This window comes from Chrysemys picta, chromosome 5, assembly GCF_011386835.1.
Source record: "Chrysemys picta bellii isolate R12L10 chromosome 5, ASM1138683v2, whole genome shotgun sequence".
Classification (NCBI taxonomy): domain Eukaryota; kingdom Metazoa; phylum Chordata; order Testudines; family Emydidae; genus Chrysemys; species Chrysemys picta.
Genome location: NC_088795.1, coordinates 100,153,922 through 100,172,095, shown reverse-complemented (window position 1 = coordinate 100,172,095; position 18,174 = coordinate 100,153,922). Strand labels below are relative to the sequence as shown.

The window sequence follows — 18,174 nt, the reverse complement described above, 5'->3', positions numbered from 1 at the left end:
CCTTTACGAAAGCTGTGTTGACTCCTCCACAAGATATTGTTTTTATGTGTCTGATAATTCTATTTTTTACTATACTAGTTTCAACCAATTTGATTGATGCTGAAGTGAGGCTTACCGGCCTGTAAAAGCCAGGGTCACCATTGGAGCCTTTTATAAAATCTGCATTATGTTAGCTATCCTCCAGTCATCTGGTACAGAGCCTGATTTAAGCGATAGATTACATACCATAGTTAGTAATTCTGAAATTTCATATTTGAGTCCCTTCAAAAATTCTTGGGTGAATACCACCTTGTCCTGGTGATTTATTACTGGTTAATTTATCAGTTTGTTCCAAAACCTCCTATACTGACACCTCAGTCAGAGACAGTTCCTCAGATTTGTCACCTAAAAAGAGTGGCTCAGATGTGGGGATCTCCTCCACATTCTCTGCAGTGAAGATCGATGCGAAGAATTTATTTAGCTTCTCCATGACAGCCTTGTCTTCCTTGAGTGTTCTTTTAGCAACTCACTCGCTTAGTGGCACAACTGATTATTTGGCAGGATTCCTGCTTCTGATGTACTTAAAAAAAATTTTGCTGTTGTTTTTCTGTCTTTAGCTAGTTGCGCCTCAAAGTCTGTCTTGCCCTGTCTAATTATGCTTTTACACTTGACTTGCCAGAGTTTGTGCTCCTTTCTATTTTCCTCACTAAGATTTGATTTCCAATTTTTTAAGGATGCCTTTTCACCTCTAACCACCTCTTTTACTCTGCTGTTTACCATTGGGGAATTTTTTTGGCTCATACTTTTTTTTTTTTTTTGGCATATACATTTTGTTTGAGCCTAAACTAGTCTCATTGTTGACCTGGTGGGATCACCTCTAAGCGAGACAGGATAGTTCAGTCTCCAGGTCAGTTAAAGAGTTGGTGTTACCAATTATTCATATTTACTTGTATGGCACCGAGATGTGTGTGTTTCTTTACACGTAAAGAGATGGGTTCCTGCCTCAAAAAGATTATAATATCAGGTTCTGCCAGCTTTACTCATGCTAAGTAGTACCTTATTTTGTAAATCATCCTATCAAAATCAGTTAAACTAATTGCAGAGTATGGTACGGTACTTCTGAATGGGAGGGGTGAGGGGGAGAATCACCCTGCGCAGAGGGTTAGCATAGCACTGCTTTAGTCCCATTAAACCCTATTTTGAGGATTTAGAGTAAGGATGGAAAACGTATCCCTAACTAGTAAATGAATAGATAAAAATGGGGATGAAACAAATCTTGATGTGCTTATCTGTAGCATTGTCAGGGCAAGAAAGCTATTTCTAACAGAACTATGTTTAGTCATATTTCCCCAGAAAGGTGCTAATGTGGATTCCAGACACACGGTAGAACCAACCAAACTAAGATACTTTAGGAGATTACATAGATAAAATGGTAGAACTGCATGGCAGAAATTGTCATCTTGGAAAGCATTATCTGTGAAGTCAAAGATAAACTAAAAGATAGTAAAATATATGCATCTTGGGAAGCCCCACAGAAACAACACAATAGGCCCTGGGGAAACAATGATTGTAGGTTGAGCTGTCACAGGCAGACAAAAGGAATCTGTATGACCAAGATGGAGCTCAAGCACAGAGAATCTGTGGTTTACTCACAAACATTCTACAATGAGAGAAAGTCCTGCCCCTTAGACCAGTGGTTCTCAAACTTTTTTTTTTTGTGGACCACTTGAAAATTGCTGACGGTCTCGGCGGACTACTTAATAATCCTTCCAAATGTTGTTTGTACCGTTAGCTAACTATTGTAAAGCGCTTTGGATAAAAGAGCTATATAAAAAAACCCTTAATAATAATTAACGTTTTTTTGTTCTACAAATAAAAGCACACAACTCATATTTTAATATCAGTAGTCTTACCTTTCTAATGCAGTGGATGTGCCCTCTCTCCCCCGCCGCAGCATCCCCCAAGCTGGGGCTGGTAAGGAGCGGGTCTCTCTCTCTCTCTCTCTCTCTCTCTCTCTCCCCCCTGCCGTGGCAGCCCCCAAGCTGAGGCTGAAAAGGAGGGCCATCTCTCCCTGGCAGCCCTGGAGCTGGAGAAAGTCACCTCTTTCTCTGGCCACTGCAGCCCTGCATGTCCCAAATTCTCCCCACCCCTTCTTCTTACCCCACTGCCCCCTCCCACCTACCCCTAGTCCCCCCCCAGGCCGCCACCTCACCATATATGTGCGTCTTCTCCAGGGTCCAGGCACCTAATTAGTGGAGCCATGCCTGCGCAGCTCCACTAATTAGGGAGGTGGCCCTTCATTCTTTCGTGTGTGACCTCCCAGGCACACACTGTACAGGGAACTATCCGTGGGCCACCTGAATGGAGCTCGTGTACCACTGGTGGTCCCCGGACCACAGTTTGAGAACCTCTGCCATAGACTAAACCACAAAAATGAAAGTCTTGCTTAACCGGAGTTCAAATTTAAAGTAAAAAGGAAATTACCCTCTTTAGCTGTAGTCCCCACAGAGTGAAAGGAATTATTTTGAGGTAGTTTTGTGAACTATGTTATAAAGGAGGTCAGACTAGATGATCACAGTGATCCCTTCTGTCCTTGGAACCTATGAATTTGCAGGAAACACCCTTTACCTTATATTCTCTGGTTATGCTGCTGTGTTATGTATATATATATTCTCATTTGAGAAAAGGGGCTTATCTGTTGGGGGTTCTTCCCTGGTGATTCTGCTGACCCATTGCAATTCTGGGGAGGTAAGCCATGACCTGTAACTTATACAGAATCATAGAAATGAAGGGCTGGAAGGGACTTCAAGAGGTCATCTAGACCATTCTCCTATGCTGAGGCAGAACCAAGTATACTTAGACCATCCCTTACAGGTGATTGTCTAACCTGTTCTTAAAAATACACATCTAATTCTTGCCTCTGCCGCCTCCCTTTTTTCCTTTGATGGAACAAAGAGTGGAGACGTTCACATTTTGTTAGTCTAACCAATGCTGGTTCTATAGTGCTAGAAATATGTGGGGATCTGATCTTCGATTTGATTTTTGACTGCTACGACAAAAACCACATGCTCACAGAAATAATCTTATTTCCTTTTGCAGCAGACATGGAAGAAGAGTTTGTTAGCATGCTTACTGAGCTGCTGTTTGAATTGCACGTTGCTGCCACTCCTGACAAACTTAATAAGGTTGGTGCAAGTTACAGAACCAGCCACCACTCCCTACTATAAAGAAGAACTAGTGGGCGCTGCTCTGAAATTCAATGTAGAGTAGTACACCTCTACCCCGATATAACGCTGTCCTCGAGAGCCAAAAAATCTTACGCGTTATAGGTGAAACCGCATTATATCAAACTTGCTTTGATCTGCCGGAGCGCGCAGCCCCCCCCCCCGAGCGCTGCTTTACCACGTTATATCCGAATTCGTGTTGTATAGGGTCATGTTATATCAGAGTAGAGATTTATCTAGGGTGGCAGATCAGACCGCAAATGGTGGATGGCACAGAGATGTTAAATAGAGAGAGCTGTGGTAGAAGAGATTAGGTGAGTCAGACCAGAACCAAGGGGCCAGGCTAGCTAGCTACTCTCTCACTGACAACCCAGAATGATAGGCCACACAAAGAAATCTCAAAGTGGGGAAAGCTTTAGTAGATAGAATAGGGATCTTTACTTGAGGGTTTGGTTTAGACTATTATGACCCGTCTACACAGACCGCAGCAAGTCTACAGACTTGGGGGAGCGGGGCTCGTGCTAGCACTGTCAAAATAGCTGTGTAGAGAGCGCTTTGAAGTTGCAGCTTGGGCTCTGAAGCCCATCCCCCTCCGAAGGCTTCAGTGCCTGAACTCCAGCCTGGGATGCAACTTCAGAGCACTGGCTACCCTACTATTTTGAAAGCACTAGCACGAGTACCAGTAGCCTGAGTCCATCGACCCAGGCTAGAAGGCTCACTCCCATGGCCTGGGTAGACGTATCCTTAGATATGTCTACACCAAAGTTAAAAACTCAGGGCTGGCCCATGCCAGCTAACTTGGGCTTGGGCTAAGGTGCTGTTTAATTGCAGTGTAGACATTCAGGCTCAGGCTGCACCTCAAGCTCTGAGACCCTCCCACTTCACAGGATCCTAGAACCCAGGCCCCAGCCAAACATTGCAATTAAAAAGCACCTTAGCCCGAGTCAACTGGCATGGGCCAGCCCTGAGTTTTTAAACTGTGGTGTAGACGTATCCTTACTGACCAGCGACACAATTCAGCGTCAGAATTAAATTTAGCATTAGTCATGTTCATTTTTCTGGGGGAGTACTCCAAACATTCTAATCTTGAAACAAAATGTTATCACTTCTAATTAGACTTGGCATTTTTTTTTAAAAAAGTGATACATGCCACATTAGTTAGCTGGAAAGACATCACTCATGCTGTTTCTGCTTATCGGCTTGGTACTAAGCAGTTCAAAATCCAGTTGCTTTCTTTCTAATTTCGTTTCTAAATTTGGACTTGCTTTAGCTTATTCAAAGAATTTGCTTATTTTTTTTTCTTTCTTTATAAAAATTCTGCTTCACTTTTCCACTCAGATCTTAGTTTCCTTTTTCTTTTATTTCTTAGATACATCCTGAGGTTTTGGTAACCTTAGTCTTAATGATAGCTCTATATGCAGATTAAGGGCAGTATAATATAGTTCAGTATATGGCCGGGGTGAGCAATGCTTCAGTGGACAGAAAGATTTTCTCCTATGTACATGCCTGATGTAAATAAGAATTTTGAGTGGAACAGTAAAACTAGGTAAAGAAAAATGTATTGTTAACTTGTGTTTCAGCAACATTATTTGATCTTCCACTCTTGAATAATAGGAGGTTTTTTGTGGGGTTTGTTTGATAGGCTAGGAAAAAAGCTCATGACTGGCTAGAAGAAACCAACTTCTCCACATCACTAGACTTGGAAGAGAAGCCAGAGGAAAACAAAGAGGATGAACAAAAGACTGAACAAGGAGGAGGAGATGGTGGTGATAAAACAGAAGAAAAGAAAAACAAAACCGTGGAGGTAAAATAGTCCTAGAAGGAGAAATTTCATAAACAAAATCATAATCTCTTTGGCTGGATTCTCTAAGCAACCAGCATTTGTGCTTCATCCTTATGGGTGGTACTGTTGTTGTTTTTAATATCTCCAGGGGGAGAAGTTATTTAGCTTTATAAAGTATCAGAGGGGTAGCCATGTAGTCTGAATCTGTAAAAAGCAACAGAGGGTCCTCTGGCACCTTTAAGACCTTTAAGTCTTAAAGGTGCCACAGGACCCTCTGTTGCTTTTTATAGCTTTATAAAGGAACTTAAAAGAGATGGTAATCAATAGCTATGAGCCTAATTCTGCAAATTGTACTTATATAAATATTTTTCACTATTAGATTATTCTCATGAGTAAATAATCAACAGGATCAGACCCTCTGCCAATAGTAACTTTTTAAACTTTAAAAAAATTAAAAGCCTCAAATACACCTTTTACACAAAAGATTAAATTCAGGGAGACGGGAAAATCCTATGGTGTTTTGTCTGTAGCAATGTACCATATTTAAAGTCATGTCTCAAGATTTGGTAGTGGCTCTTTCTTCAGATGCCAATAAATGAAAAAAAAATATGATCAACTTATATTTAAATTCATGGATAAACAGATTGGCAAAGTAGCAATATTATTTACTATTCAAACCAAAAAGTTACGATTTTTTTTACGAAAGGTTTTCCTTAAGACTAAATATACCCACTAGTGCTATTGCCTTCTGTGGGTATAGTTAACTGTGGTTGAATTTCTTAATTTAAGTTATGACAGTGTTAAACTGTGCTGTTTTTTAATGATCTCTAATAAAAAAAAATCCATTATGTTCCCTTTAAAAAAATTCATACACTTTAAAATGTAAGAAACTGAGTTGTACTGTGTATATTATAGATTATGTTATTGCAGATTTTCGGATACTGCTAAACCACTGAGAGTTGAGATTAGAAAGAGTTTATGTATAGTCACTTTGTTGCTAGCAAAATGAATTTTTTATCAGGAATATAATTCATTTTCACTATGGAAATGTGCTTTGGGGATGGTGTGATCCTCTCAACTCCCTATGAAATCAGTGTAAATTCCATGAGTGTTAAGGGCTCAATTTCAGCATCTATCGGGACCAGAACCAAAAACTCCACCATAGAAATTCCTAGGGCTCGGACTTGCTTCCATTGAAATGAATGGCAGTTTTGCTTTTTTACTTCTCGGAGATAAGCAAGCATGAGGTCCTTATACTGCCATCCCCTTTTCCTCAAGGATGGGTAACAGCTGATATTCCTTGGCTTTGTATGCACTGATATCTCCCAGTTTGTACTCTGCCCCAGTTTACAAAGCCTCTTCTTCAGTCTATAGAAATTATGTTACTGTTTCTTTGTTTCATTTAAGGAAGTCTACATGCTATCTATTGAAAGCCTTGCCGAGATAACAGCTCGTTGTATCGAACAGCTTCATAAAGTAGCAGAGTTAATTCTTCATGGGCAAGAAGTGGAAAAGACAGCCCAGGACCAAGCAAAAGTTATGACAAAGTGAATATAATTTTTTTTATTTCTTATTTTTGTCATTAGTATGCACTTGCTTAACATTCACACAGTTTTATTGAGTCCAGAGCTTTTGCAGACACCATAACACACCATGGATCAACAAACAGGACTGACTTTAGAGTTTCTGCGACTCTGTTTTCAAAAGCAATCAAATCACAGACTGCCTGTGATTTGTTGACATGCATATCAGATATATTTTTACAAAAAACACAACAGATGCACAAGTTGATGACTTTTTGTTGCTATATTAGAGCTGAAATGTGCACACTCATTTTAGGTGCACTTTTTACCAGCACTACCAAAGATAGTATACCAACATGCGCAGAATTTGCTTTTGTACTCCACAATAGGGTCTTATCATTTGTACTCTGCCAAAAGGACACAAAAATCTATTTCTAAGCAATTATGCCATATTCATCACCAACTCATTGCCAACCCACAGGTGTGGGCACCTAACTTCAAGAATCCCAGGTTCAAAACTGGGACCTAAGGATCCAATTCAAAACCCACTGAAGACCGTACAAAAACTCCCACTGACTTTAGTGGTTTTTGGATTAACCCCTAAACACATGACCCCCACAAGGCGGTGAACATTCTGATCCTGATCTAGCAAACTACTTATGCACATACTTAATTTTGAGCATGTGAATAATCCCATTAAAGTCAGTGGGGGCACTTTTATTTAAAATTCAGTACTTAAATTGTCTGCTGGATTAGAGCCAGAATGTTCTGCTCCTTGCAGGATTGAGCCCCAACTGAGGTACAGTTATACAACAAGTCAGTGACAGAGCTGGGACTAGATCTAGATCTAGATCTCCTCATTCACAACCCTGTGCTTTAACCACTAGACAATGCTTCTTCTATTAATACAATCCACTGCTTTGGAGAGAAAAAAAACCTCATTACATTCTTTCTAGCTGGGAGCAGGAGTATTTATTTCCAGTGGTATTTTTAGTCATTTGGTTGGTATAACTTTAAGTAAAGCAATAATTAGACTAAAAGTCTAGTACTTTTACAAAAAAAACCCAAACCGTGCCATATCAAAAGAGACCAATGTTTGATCTACTCTGGTATCCTGTCTCCAGCTGTAACCAGTGCTGGATTTTTCAAATCCAAAGCATAAAGCCTCCATCATGATCAAGATTGTCAGCAGAACTTTGACTTCTGAGATGAAGCAGGAGTATATTTTTAACGTTTGTCTCTTTTCTTTTTTATAACCAGTTTAACAAGTGCCATGTGCAATGAAGTGTTGTCTTTATCTAAGAAGTTTTCTGATTCTTTAACTGCCACCGGGGTAAGATATGAGAGCATTTCCTTTTTATTGTTTGTTTAATTTTATAAACATAACCTCTTTAAGAGAGATTCTCATCCCCTGTGAAAACTGGCTTTATGTGCAAGACTAGAAATAGGGCAGGCTGGAGATTCTCATTCCCTGTGAAAACTGGCTTTATGTGCAAGACTAGAAATAGGGAGAGCTGCAGTCCGCTCCAACCCCAGCCAGATCCAGAACACAGAGCACCCTTTCAGCAGATCCACCACTGTTGCTAGATCCTGTGATATGCCCTGCCTTCCCTAGGCTGGTTTTGTAGCAACTGGATCCACAGAGTTCCTGGACCTACTAGGTATCCCTCTGCCATTCCCCCAGCCCACTCCCCTTGAGTGGCCCACACACATCGAAGAACTGCAGCAGCCCCTTACCCAGCCCCTTCTTTTATATGCATCTGTATTAAAAAAAACAAAAACACCCACATACAACATTGGGAGCATTATCACGGGCAGTATGTTCACAGAGGGGCTTCACATCATAAATTATCCCATAGTGACTGATAAATCCCCTTGTGTTTGTAGTGAGGAGATTGAAAGGCTAGAGAATCTATTCCTTTTTTTTCTGTTTAAACAAAATCACACTCTCACTATAGCAAGTTAACCTACTTAGAAAACAAACTTCTATTTACTGCTCTGGCTGGAAACATTTACACTTTGTTCCTGAAAAATGTACAGAGGATATTACTAGTGTAACATAGCTTGTGTGACCTGAAATGGGGAAGGAGTGAAGACCTTTATGGGAGTCAGCGGAGCAGAGGTGATAAACTCCACCACAAAATATTTTTGAACTTACCTGACAATCAAGTGATCTGGCACAATCCAAAGGGAAAAAAGTTGCTCTTTAGAAATAGTTTTGTGAAGCCATGTCTGGTAGGGATTATCCAGGGAGCATGAATTCTTATCAAAGACACGGAAGTTTCCCCAGGCCTGTTGGAATTTTAAGAAGAGGCTCCTGCGAGCTACTTCAGGGCATCACTGGATATTTTTTCAAAGTTATTTAAAAACTAACATAATTTATTGGATTGCTTTTATTTTGAATAATTTACATTGCTTCCAGTTATTTCAGATGAATCTGCCTATTTCTGCATTTTCTAAGCATGTTTTAGCATATAAATGTATGCACGCAGAAAAAATTAGCCATGAAATATTAATCAGACCCAACTCAGGATATTCAGAGCTAAGGATTTCACTGCAACTTTATTTCTGTCCCTTGGTGCATAGGCATTCAGGAGGGTTTTACGTTACAGGAACATAGAGTTCAGGCCCAAATTGTTACTGGCATTTGTGCAGGGTATGAGAAGTTGGGCACAAGGAGCTTTCCGACCCCCCGTATGCTCCACACAGGGGACAGCCTCAGGCCCTGTGCTTGGTGCCTCAGAACCACTGCCCCATCCATATGTGCCTTCAGGTTGTGCCAGCGGGGAAAGATGATGATGATGATGCTGGCTCCCACCAGCACTAAGGAAAGCAGTAAGCATCATCCAACAGGACTGTATAGGCTGTGTGGATGGGAGCTCAGCAAAAAATGGTGTCGCAGGGAGTCCAGTCCCTCCTTGCACTCCTTACAGAGACAGTGCATCTTTACACTGCTCCCATCGCAGGATGTACAGAATGAAAATTACATGCATCTAACATGATAATTATAATGTGCATAGAGTTAACCACCAACCAAATTTTCCAAATATTTGGCTAACTCACATACCCAGCTGGATTGATTCTGGACAAAAGGTAATTTTCTGGGAATGCCACAGGCCTCTGCAATAGTTGTGTAGAATGGAAGAGCTCTATCATCAGAATAGCAGCAGTGCTATATAATTCAGGCATATAGTCATTATAATGTAATTGTGGCCTTTTTCCTAAAAGTTAGCAATTATTCAGAACTAGGAAGTATCTCCTTTGTTTATCGCTCTAGATTTCTTTCTTCCTGCTTGCACTTACCATTGATTCTTGCAATCAATAATGTTTAATTGACACTACTTTCTTTATGTTTAAGAGGTTTATTGATAATCAACTAAACAAGGGGATATGGAATAGATTTTCTAGTTCCGGACAATAAAGATACTGTTCTGCTATTTCTCTTTCTACCCTCATTCCCTCCCCCTTTGCCTTCCCCCACTTTGTTTTGTTCTTCCATCTCCCTCCAAACTGCCTCCACTTCTCTCCCTGTTCTTTTAAAGATACTATTTACCTCTTCATAAACACATTTCAGTGCTTAAACTACTTACAAGGTGTGAGGATATTTGTCCTGTTTCTTTAACTCTGTAACAGAAACCAAGCAGAACGGGGGCCTGCGAAAGTTCAAAGCAGAAGCTCTACAGTGAATTGAAAAAATACTGTTTTATGTGTTCTAATAAAGTTCCCTGTTCAATGTTGGACGAAAGCAATTCTTTCTGCAAGTCTTTGCCATCATTATGTGACAAGGCAAAGTGCACAGAGAAAAGAGGATCTGACCACATCTACCATTTAAAAAAATGCTCTCCACTGGCCAGTCCTAAATTCTTACAGATGGCCTCAAATTCTGTGGCATTTGACATAGCCAAAGAATCAGATAAAACAATGAGCCCATCTTATACACTGTGATACCGTACAAGGCAAATAGAGAAGTATAGACAGATGAATGTTAAATGTTATCAAAAGTAGTATGCCATAGTATTAAAATTATCTTGAACTTGTGTATTTCCTTGAAAACCTTATTTTCATCAAAGAGAATCAAGCTGAGCCAAGGCCTTCTCAAAATTCATACAGCCAAAACTGATCCATTACTAAGCAAGTATATTACTGTTAAATATCTGTGTTTAGCCCTGGCATTACATCTTGTCAATATTTGTCTTTCTACAGAGCAACAAGAAGGCAGAGCTCCTTAACCCAATGGTCAGTAGTGTGCTATTAGAGGTAAGCTTTCAATTTTTTCACAGTAGGAAAAATTTTGATAAACTCATTTTGAAATGAAGCATACACATTTATGTCCCTATAAAGAACCATACAAATGTAATGGTAATGGCATTGTAATTCTGTGCCATCTCATAAACAACTCCATTTTGTGTTCAGAAGTCATCCACAAATGCTGGACCAGAGCAGTAATACTAAATTTTGTCAGGATTCCTAAGAACACTGACAGAAGTGAAATGCTTTTCTTACTATGTGTTGTAATGTATTGACTAAGCTGGGTGAACAATTCACAATATGCAATTTATTCAGCAAGTTTAGCCTTTTTTCCTGCTCAGATATTGCCTATGAACAGACTAAGGTTATTAATCTATTCATTATTTGTGATTGTGCACATAAAACATTTGTCAAACAACTAATTTCAGCCTACGGTTAGCTTGAACAGTTTACTATGATTATTCCTTCCAGGATTTAATATTCACAGTTTGAGCTGCAAGGTTACTCAAGTATAGTAGTGTTGTTCTTCCCTCATTGCTTGAACCTAATCTTCAAACACGACAGTGATTTAAAACAAGTTTTATTTTGTGATTAAATTAATCTTACCCATGATCCCACACACATATAACCACACTAAATTGCACTTGTACAAATATTCACAAGTGCATAAAAATAAGAGCAATCTTGGTCAAACCAAGTGTCTGTTGAAGTCAAAATGTTCATGAATATTTTTTCTCATTCTTCACCCAGTTCTAGTTTTGACCAAGAAAGGCTCAGTAAGTTTTAGAAAGTCCCTGCTTTTTACTCAGTTTTACACTCAGGTTGACTGAGACAGAAGGAGTTCAAAAGATCGTAATATCAACAGACAGTGATTGGCTCATATAGGATTAAAGTTTAATATATCTGTGGCACCCATTCTTTTGCTCTGCCAACTAGCCACATATTCTCTTTAAAAATAAAAATCTATACAGTACAGAATGCACATTGTTACTATGTAGCTTTAACCTAACACTGGGGACCCATTTACAAAAAAGGAAAAAAGATCTATTATCTGAATAGTCAATTGCAAATAGACTTGTGGTTCTCAAACTTTTGTATTGGTGACCCCTTTCACACAGCAAGCCTCTGAGTGTGACCCCCCTTATGAATTAAAAACTTTCTTTTTTATATTTAACACTACTATAAATGCTGGAGCGAAGCATGGTTTGGGGTGGAGGCTAACAGCTCGCGACCCCCCATGTAATAACCTTGTGCCCCCCGAGGGATCACAACCCCCAGTTTGAGAACCCCTGAAATAGACTATTTTGTATTAAATAAGCAATATATTTAAAAACACTATTGTAAAGATTCCTGGCTTTATAGTAAAGATTCTTTTTATATTTCTTCTTATTGTGGTGTAGAGATTAAAGTTGCTAGTACCTAAGTTGGCACATTTTACTGTACCATAACTCTTGGATAAATTCCTAACAAAGCTTGAACCATGACATTTGGATCTGAAATTGAGGCTCACTCCATACCACAAAGTTTGGGGTATCCAGGTCTTGTATACCCATACGAAGATTTGCCATTAGTCAGCCCAGAATTACAGCATACTAAAGAAATGTGAGCAGCTGTTCTACATTGTATTAGAGATTCAGTATATAATATAATAGTGCATTTATGCTGCAATATATGAATAATTTTAAACTCACTGATTTCAGCCATGCTACATCCTCATGCAGCAGGTCTGAAATTAGCTCTGTGGGTGGAAAGATTTGATGCTTTTTGTCGAGGAAGTTGATTCTGCTCCTGACCACATGAAGGTATATTCCACCTACATTACATACACAACTCTCTCTAGAAGACAGGTTTCAGAGTAGCAGCCGTGTTAGTCTGTATCCGCAAAAAGAACAGGAGTACTTGTGGCACCGTAGAGACTAACAAATTTATTAGAGCATAAGCTTTCGTGGACTACAGCCCACTTCTTCGGATGCATCCAAAGAAGTGGGCTGTAGTACACGAAAGCTTATGCTCTAATAAATTTGTTAGTCTCTAAGGTGCCACAAGTACTCCTGTTCTCTCTAGAAGGTGATGCACAGTCAAATAGGGGACAACATACCTCTGTATATAATGATGCTTGCTTGCTATAAACTTTTTACAAAGAAGAAAAGAGTTATTATCTGAATATGTACTTGAATTTTCCGAAAGCCTTACGTAAGGTCGTTTAGCTCTTAAGCACACTGAGCAGTCATGGGATAAGAGGGAAGGTCCTTTCATGGATTAGTAATTGATTAAAAGGTAGGAAACAAAGCATGGGAATAAATGGTCAGTTTTCACAATGGAGACAGGTAAATAGCAGGGTTCCCCAAGGATGTGTACTGAGACCTCAGTGGTTCAGTATATTCATTAATGATCTGGAAAGGGGAATGAACAGTGTGATGGCAAAATTTGCAGACTATAACTATCTTAATTTTGTAAGTCCAAAGCTGACTGCAAAGAGTTACAAAGGGATCTCACAAAACTATGTGACTTGCCAACAAGATGGCAGATGAAATTCAGTGTTGATAAGTGCAAAGTAATGCACATTGAAAAACAATCCCAAATATAAGTACAAAATGATGGGGTCCAAATGAGCTGTAATCATCGTGGCTAGTTCTCGGAAAACATCCACTCAATGTATAACAGCAGTCAGAAAAGCTAACAATGTTAGGAACCATTAGGAAAAGGATAGATGATAAAACAGAAGATATAATCCCGTTATATAAATCCATGGTATGCCACACCTTGAATACTGCATGCAATTCTGGTCACCCCATCTCAAAAGCGATATAAGAATTGGAAAAGGTATAGAGAATGACAACAGAAAGATTAGGAGTATGGAACATCTTCCATAGAAGGAGAGATTAAAAAGACTGGGACTGTTCATCTGAGAAAAGAGACAAGTAAGGGGGGAGACTGATAGAGGTCTATAAAATCATGAATGTTATGCAGAAAATGAATAGGAAAGTATTATTCACCCCTTGACATATCACAAGAACTAGGGGTCACTCGATGAAATTAAATAGGCATCGGGTTTAACACAAACACAAGAAAGTATTTCTTCACACAATACACAATCAAACTGTGGAACTCATTACCAGAGGATGTCGTGAAAGCCAAAAATATAACTGGGTTCAAAAAGGAATTTTATAAGTTCACAGAAGATAAGTCCATCAATGGCTACTAGTCAGGATGGTCAAGGATGCAACCCCATGCTCTGGGTGTCCATAAACCTCCAGCTGCCAGAAGTTGGGACTGAAGGACAGGGGATAGATCACTTGTAATTGCCCTCTTCTGTTCATTCACTCCGAAGCATCTGGCACTCGCCCCTGTCGGAGACAGGATAGTAGGCTAGATGGACCATTGGTCTGACTCCATATGGCTGTTCTTGTTGTAATTTCCAGTGTACTTGGATAGAGCTTTTAAAATCTCACATGAATTTGTATCCTGATGTAGCACCAGCCAGACTGAGTATGAATAGAGTCACTGAGATGCATGAAAAATATGTTACTGAATCACATCTTTTCTCTCATTAGGGCTGCAACAGCACTACCTATATTCAGGATGCTTTCCAGCTATTGCTTCCGGTTCTTCAGATTTCACATATCCAGACCAATTGTTTGAAAGCACAAGAGTGACAGTTTCCCAGCAGTTGTCATCACTGTGTGTAAAAGAAACCGCAAACCTAATCTCTTTAATATATGCAATTTGAAGAGATGGCACAAAAGATGTCTGGCCACAGAGGGGCCTTTTGAGGACACTAAAAGCTATTTTGCACAGGCAGTACTGAAAAATATTTGAGAAAAATCAAATAGAAGTTCTTTAACTAGATGTAGTTACTAGAATAGGTAATTTCTTTTCAAGTTAGTGAATATTCTTCACGTCAATTTAAACTGATGAAGTGTTTATTGAAGTTAGTATTGACTTCAGTATGAAGCAGGTAATTAATGTTGACACTTTCAGTTCTAAACAGCGATGTCTGAAGGAAATTTGAAAACAATGTTTTTTAAACATTTTGGTCCAGATGCCCCATTTTAATTCTCAGTTTAAAATGTTTACTTTTGAAAGTTAGTTTCTGTATTTAACCTTCATTAACTCTCAAGTTAACTTAAGCAAATGAACTCTGTTTTGAGCATTCCAATATTATTTTTTCAGTGACAGTCTGATAGTAACCCTTAGCACACATACAGTGCTTTGGTGTTCAAAGAGCTGTACATTAAACAAATTTCAGCTAATAAAAATTAGGAAAAATACGCATATCAGACATTGTATTGAAGTGAAATTGTCTGAGCCAGTTAGAGCACAGGCAAAACTGTACATGTGCTGACCCATAATTGTATACTTATTGTATTTATGCCAGTCCCTTCACTCTGATTGGCCGAAAGACATTATAGGCCAGAGTAGAGGGACTTACTCTACTCATTAGAGTATGTAATCATACTCTACAACTACACAGTAATTCAGCAAATCCCTTCACTTTGGTTGGCAGTTGCCCTTGGAACTCCCAATCTGTGTGCCCATAACAAACGTATTGCCTCATCTTCTCTTCCTTCTCCCCAATCTATCATTTCACCTAAATCTGGATTTTAAATACAGTTTGTTTGTTTTTAATAAAAGGGATTACTGATAGAGAGGGATTGGAACTAAGTTTTCCAATAAGGGTCAAAGAGGAGGAGAAGGAGTTATGAGAAGATTGAGTTGGGTGAGACAAGGTAGGGAGGTCACAAGTTGAAGCATGTTGTGGGAACATGGAAGAGGAATTCTGTGCACAGAGCCAACCTGAGAGGGCGGAAAGCACATTTCAGTATAACAGTAATTGAAGGGTTCTTGTGTTAAACTTGGTGATATGCATATCTTGGGCTTAATAAATTCACAGTCTTCAGCCTCAGAGTTTATTTTGGCCAGGTTAAAATTATTACTTCATGACAGTAGAAACCTTTAGTTATTTAAGTATCCAGTTCTCCTGAATTGTCCATGTTTATTACATTTTTGTAAGCTACACTGTATTTTTTCATATTGATATAGTGATTAGCTCTTTTAAATATTATAAAATTGTAGCTAACATCTGAATGTATTTAACCGTTGAAGCAATGTGTTCACACATCATAAACATAATCAGAATAGAATACTAGGAAATGTTATAATTGTATTTGTTAGAAATGAGAAGCCATTTATCTGCCTAGGCATGGTAACAGTAAGGAGCCTAAATAAGAGATGACAGAAAGCAGGTCTGTGTCTCTGCCTTACATAATGAGGTCCATATTCTGCTGTCACCTGTGTAGTGACTATGTTTAATATTTCATCATTTAGATGGGAGATATTCATTATGTACTTCTGTGGTATGTTATGCACAATTTCTGTTCTGCCTGTGCAGCTGAACTTGGCAAGCTAAACCTGACATTCATTATTACTTACACCATCTTGAAATAATAGCCCAATATGAAATAAAGAGGGGCACTTGGGAAAATATAGAAAAGATACTGTAAACTGGTAGGCAAACTTACTGGCTGGGAAGGTAGACTAAAGCTCTCAACACTAGCCCGCTTTCCTCAAGGCTTGTTTTATTTCCAAATACTAGTCCCCAAACAAAAGCAAATAAATTTGAAATATTAGGTATTAACCCTTTTTTCCCCAGCATCAACCAGTTGGGCTGGGAAAGGACACCCTTCCCCTTTGATAGCCCCACCTAGCTACTACAGAGAGACCCACACTAACTTCCTAGAACCTGGGTCTCTCCTTTTTGTTCCCCTGCCCCAGAGAGAAGAAGCTTTGTACTTTGTTTTCATATACCAGGTCACATGTTTTCTCCTAGTCATGTGCCCTGCACCTGCAGCTCCCAGTTTTAAAGGGCACAAATCCACAACGGGTGCATTGGGATGTGTGCATGCCTCCAAGGCCTAGTGCCCTACTATGGATACCTCGTTATTTAAAGCAATATTTTTATTTAATCACAGTATTGTCAAACTAGTATATCGTGCATGATTAAAATCCTGTTTTCATTTTAAAGGGAGAGTATCACAAAAAGTCAAGTGCCTTTATTTATCAGTTATTACGTTTTAGATGTTATTGACTTTAAATTAGTCTGACCATTAATTATAGTTGAGAAAAGCCTTTCAGTTCAAACCAGACTTATCAGAATTGTGCATTAGGTATGGGTAAGTGTGATGTTGCTGCCAAATGAATCATTTCTAAGGAATAGTTATGGCAGTTTCATATTACCCCTATGCAGAGGTTACTCTTTTTGGATTTAAAATTGGGCAAGTGTCTCAGGTTTCCTCTGGCGTTCAGAGCAAGATACATATAGTTGAACCTGACAAGGAAACACTGAAGGGGACAGCGAAAATTGGTTGTCTAATAAAAATGTTCTTTTAACTAAAGATTGAACAGAATTGTATGGGAAACCCTAGGGGATACTGTAAGGAGCTGTTGAGGGAAATTATTTGAGACGGGATTTCTTATTTAAGGTGGTCTTTAGAACAGGTTTCACTGTACTACTTAAATTATGCATGTAGTGTATCAGTGCTTTGACCTTAAGTGAAAAGAATTTTTTAAAAGAAAACAATATATATAATTCCTTGTAAAATCTGCACAAAGAAAATCTCAAACTACTAAACCCTAAATATTTAATTTTAAAAAAAATCTTGTTTATGAAAGTCACTTATACTCATGGACAAACCAGTTTTTCATATTGTAGAACATGATATTTAGTTGTTGAGTAATGATTCACTTTTATGAACACTTTTACTATCCAGAGATGAAGGCTTCAGAATAAACTAGGCTTTTACACGCATTGGATTGAAAAAGTGTGTTGAGCTGGAATGTCTGCACATTTGCAAACCTGCAAATAATCCCAACTATTTCAGGTGACTGAATCTAGCTCAACTTTAGTTTGGTTTCAAACTATTTTACAGGGCATTATTTGTATGTCTGTATCAACAGTATTTGCATTTTTTTTCCAAAATGGAAAAAAGAAAGGTATAATTTATTTATTGCTGCTATTTGCTGTTCAATTATAAATGGCTTTTCTCAATGACTGACTCCTACACTACAGCATCCACTGCCTAACACCACTGAACAAAGGAACTGCACTTCCACTTTTTTGAAGTCCCTTAGATTATCCACTGATTATCTTTTTCTAAATTGTAAAACATACCTCTTTCTTTTTTACTTGTAATAAATTATTGCAGCCAGCAGCATTTCAGATGTTTTATTAATGATGCCAGTGTCATCAGCAGGTTAGGCTTCATAACAACTTCAATGAGTCTGTAAGGTAGACGAGTCCTGTTTGACACATTAGAGAACTTTTACCTTTGTCTGACTCGCAGAAGCACTTTTTATCACATGAACAGTCACCCACTAGTAGTAGTATTTATTCGACATTCTATTTTTAATTCAAAAT

General features: G+C 38.8%; 1 protein-coding gene across 4 annotated transcripts in view; it reads left to right on the top strand.

Annotated features, from left to right (window-relative positions):
* FAM114A1 (family with sequence similarity 114 member A1) overlaps positions 1-17,968 on the top strand; it is a 56,574-nt gene extending 38,606 nt beyond the window's left edge. For 3 of the 4 annotated variants that reach the window (XM_005286342.5, XM_042843436.2, XM_024106699.3), the window contains 6 exons: positions 3,079-3,164; positions 4,846-5,007; positions 6,394-6,533; positions 7,770-7,842; positions 10,713-10,766; positions 14,312-17,968. In XM_005286342.5, the coding sequence (XP_005286399.2) occupies positions 3,079-3,164; positions 4,846-5,007; positions 6,394-6,533; positions 7,770-7,842; positions 10,713-10,766; positions 14,312-14,413 (617 nt within the window). In that variant the 3' untranslated portion in view covers positions 14,414-17,968. The remainder of the gene's footprint in view (positions 1-3,078; positions 3,165-4,845; positions 5,008-6,393; positions 6,534-7,769; positions 7,843-10,712; positions 10,767-14,311) is intronic. The other variant, XM_005286343.5, reaches the window with a different exon arrangement.
* Positions 17,969-18,174: the final 206 nt, after the last annotated feature.